Source organism: Helianthus annuus, chromosome 13, assembly GCF_002127325.2.
Source record: "Helianthus annuus cultivar XRQ/B chromosome 13, HanXRQr2.0-SUNRISE, whole genome shotgun sequence".
Taxonomy (NCBI): domain Eukaryota; kingdom Viridiplantae; phylum Streptophyta; class Magnoliopsida; order Asterales; family Asteraceae; genus Helianthus; species Helianthus annuus.
This window is the reverse complement of record NC_035445.2, coordinates 68,388,833-68,391,449: the sequence shown is the minus strand read 5'-3', so window position 1 is coordinate 68,391,449 and position 2,617 is coordinate 68,388,833. Positions and strand designations below refer to the sequence as shown.

General features: G+C 39.3%; 1 protein-coding gene across 1 annotated transcript; it reads left to right on the top strand.

Annotated features, from left to right (window-relative positions):
- The first annotated feature begins 1,096 nt into the window (after positions 1-1,096).
- LOC110901001 lies at positions 1,097-2,207 on the top strand. Its single transcript, XM_022147856.1, has 3 exons — positions 1,097-1,601; positions 1,699-1,918; positions 2,084-2,207. Exons 1-3 carry the CDS (start codon positions 1,097-1,099, stop codon positions 2,205-2,207), a joined length of 849 nt encoding a protein of 282 aa, XP_022003548.1.
- Positions 2,208-2,617: the final 410 nt, after the last annotated feature.

Here is a 2,617-nt window from a genome sequence, read left to right as displayed (position 1 = left end):
TTGTCACTAGAGGAGAAAAAAATGTTACTGTTTATCAGTATATTTGAGATAACACTATTCACCTATATATTTTATTAATATATTTTAAAAGTGATTACTAATATATTTTAAAAATGATTGTGAGTGTAGAAGAAAGAAAAACTAATAATAAAGGTATAAAAATATTATTTAATTAAAAGAATAGAGAAAATATAGTTGTTTTAATATAATTATAAGGTAAATATGATGGAAGAGATGTGAATGCTCTCATGTGTTTATCTAACCGTCAAATAAAACACCATATTCATAGATGCATAAGAACTAAAATATATTCTATCTAATAGAAGAAAATCTAAGATTATTAGTTTCTAAAAATTAAAACCATAGGTTCGGATGGTTCCAATGGGCGTTGCCAGCAAGCACCAGTTCCCATGCGTTGGAGCCGATGATGTCGCTCCCTTTCATTTATGCCGACAGGGTGATGCCGAACCCACTCTATCCACCCTAATGAAAATGTGTGGAAAGTTAGGGCGATTAGGGCACTCTCGTGATGGGTTTATGTGATCACACTGCTGCAACTGCCATGATCACAGTGCGATTGGGTTTTGCCATCATCATAGCTAGATGGGAGAAAAGCCAGAGAAGAATTATGGTAGAATTTATTGGGAAGTGCCAAGTGAATAAGTGAAGGCATGAAACGCTGCCCCTGGCCCTCAAACCATTTGATCACTAGAACCCGTGAAAAGTTGATATGAGCTGGCATAGTTTGTTTGGTTGGTGTCAAATGATCATGTAACGGTTTCGAGGACGTGGGCGTTTGTTTTTCAAAATTCTTGCTCAAACACGTCCCAAAATGCCGATTCGCCGCCCCCTCGGCATGATCGGGCGTTTTCTTGGATGATTTTTGTTTTGTTTTTTTTTTTTGAATAACGCTAAACGGGCACAATTTTGACCAATAGGGACTTGGGGTAACGACTAGCTTGGCAACATCTATGTTTTATTTTTATTTTTTTCTTTTTTAAATTCTCCCCCATATAATATATATACACACTTCTTCAAATTTTAAAACCAAAACTCTCAAACACTCTCATACAATTCTACCATTTTATAAAAAAAAATGGATTCCCCTAGTTTCTCTTCCATGGTAAATTTTTACTACAAAGAGTTTTTTGCGGACGACGATGAAACCACCGATGAGGAGGTCGCGCAAGAGGCGGTTACGAGTGCTTGTCAACTAGCGGCGAGATATGTGAAGCATTGTCGCTGGCCCGAACCTGAAATTAAAACAAGAGGTTATGTTGAACAAGATCGACGCGCGGCACACGATCGGTTGATGAAAGATTATTTTCATGAGCCGCCGACATTTTCGAACCAAAAAATTTTTAGGTGTCATTTCCGAATGAGTAAGCGTTTGTTTCTACGCATCGTCGACGACTTGGAAACCAACTACTATTATTTTAAACAAAAAGCAGATGCGAAAGGGACACTTGGATTTACCGGTATTCAAAAGTGTACGTCGGCCCTACGAGTCCTTGCTTACGTAAACACAACCGACATCGACGACGAGTATTTAAAAATGGCCGAGAAAACAACGCGAGACACCTTGGAGCATTTTTGTCGCGGTACAATTCCTATACTTTACCATAATGTTTACAAGTGTTCTTTTTTTTGAGCTTATGTTTGTATACGTTTTTTATAAAGATATTATTGATTTGTAAGGTGCGCGTTATCTTAGAACGCCCACATGGGACGACCTTCAAAAGATCTACGAGGTACATTCGGCTGAGCATAGTTTGCCTGGTATGATCGGGAGCTTGGATTGCATGCATTGGCGATGGGATAACTGCCCGACCGCATGGCGAGGTCAACACACACGGGCTGACCAAAAAGGACCTACTGTTATCCTTCAGGCGGTTGCCTCACAGGATCTTTGGGTTTGGTCGGCTTACTTTGGCATGGTCGGGTCATGCAATGATATAAATGTTTTTGAACAATCTCCGTTGTTAGAGGACTGAATTTCTGCCAGAGCTCCAAAAACGCCTTTTTACGCAAACGGAAACTACTACCCTCATGGATATTATTTGTGTGACGGAATTTATCCTAGGTATTCGATTGTCGTGAAGACGTTTAGTGATCCTATCGATGAAAAAAGAGCACACTTTAAAAAGATTCAAGAATCTTCACGAAAAGACACTGAGAGATGCTTTGGGGTTCTTAAACAACGATGACAGTATTTGAGAAATCCTTGTCGTGCATGAACCAAGCAAAAAATGAGAGATGCTATGTACGCTTGTATTATCATGCACAAGATGATTTTGGAAGACGAAGGAAAGGCGATATGCCAGAATTATGTACCGGAAGCCGTACAGGAGGAGCATCCACAGGCGTCAATGGAAGAAAGAGTGAATAATGCACGAGAATTGCGTTACGAACCGTACCATTCCGCGTTAACGGTTGATTTGGTACAACACGCATGGTCGGTTCGGTATGTCCCACCTGAGGGTGAAGAAGAAACGGAGGACGAGAAAGACGAAGTTGGCGAGGATAAAGAAAGCGAAGACGGAAACTATTGTGTTTTTTTTAATTTAGTCGGTTTTTATTTTCTTATTTCTAGTATTGTATTTTTTTTTAAATTTAA

Bases quoted from the DNA above. Each gene is read 5' to 3' on its own strand.
- LOC110901001 (XM_022147856.1), top strand. From the start codon at position 1,097: ATGGATTCCCCTAGTTTCTCTTCCATGGTAAATTTTTACTACAAAGAG. The intron at 1,602-1,698 runs GTACAATTCCTA...TTGATTTGTAAG, and splicing joins CTTGGAGCATTTTTGTCGCG to GTGCGCGTTATCTTAGAACG. The intron at 1,919-2,083 runs GTCGGCTTACTT...AATTTATCCTAG, and splicing joins TCACAGGATCTTTGGGTTTG to GTATTCGATTGTCGTGAAGA.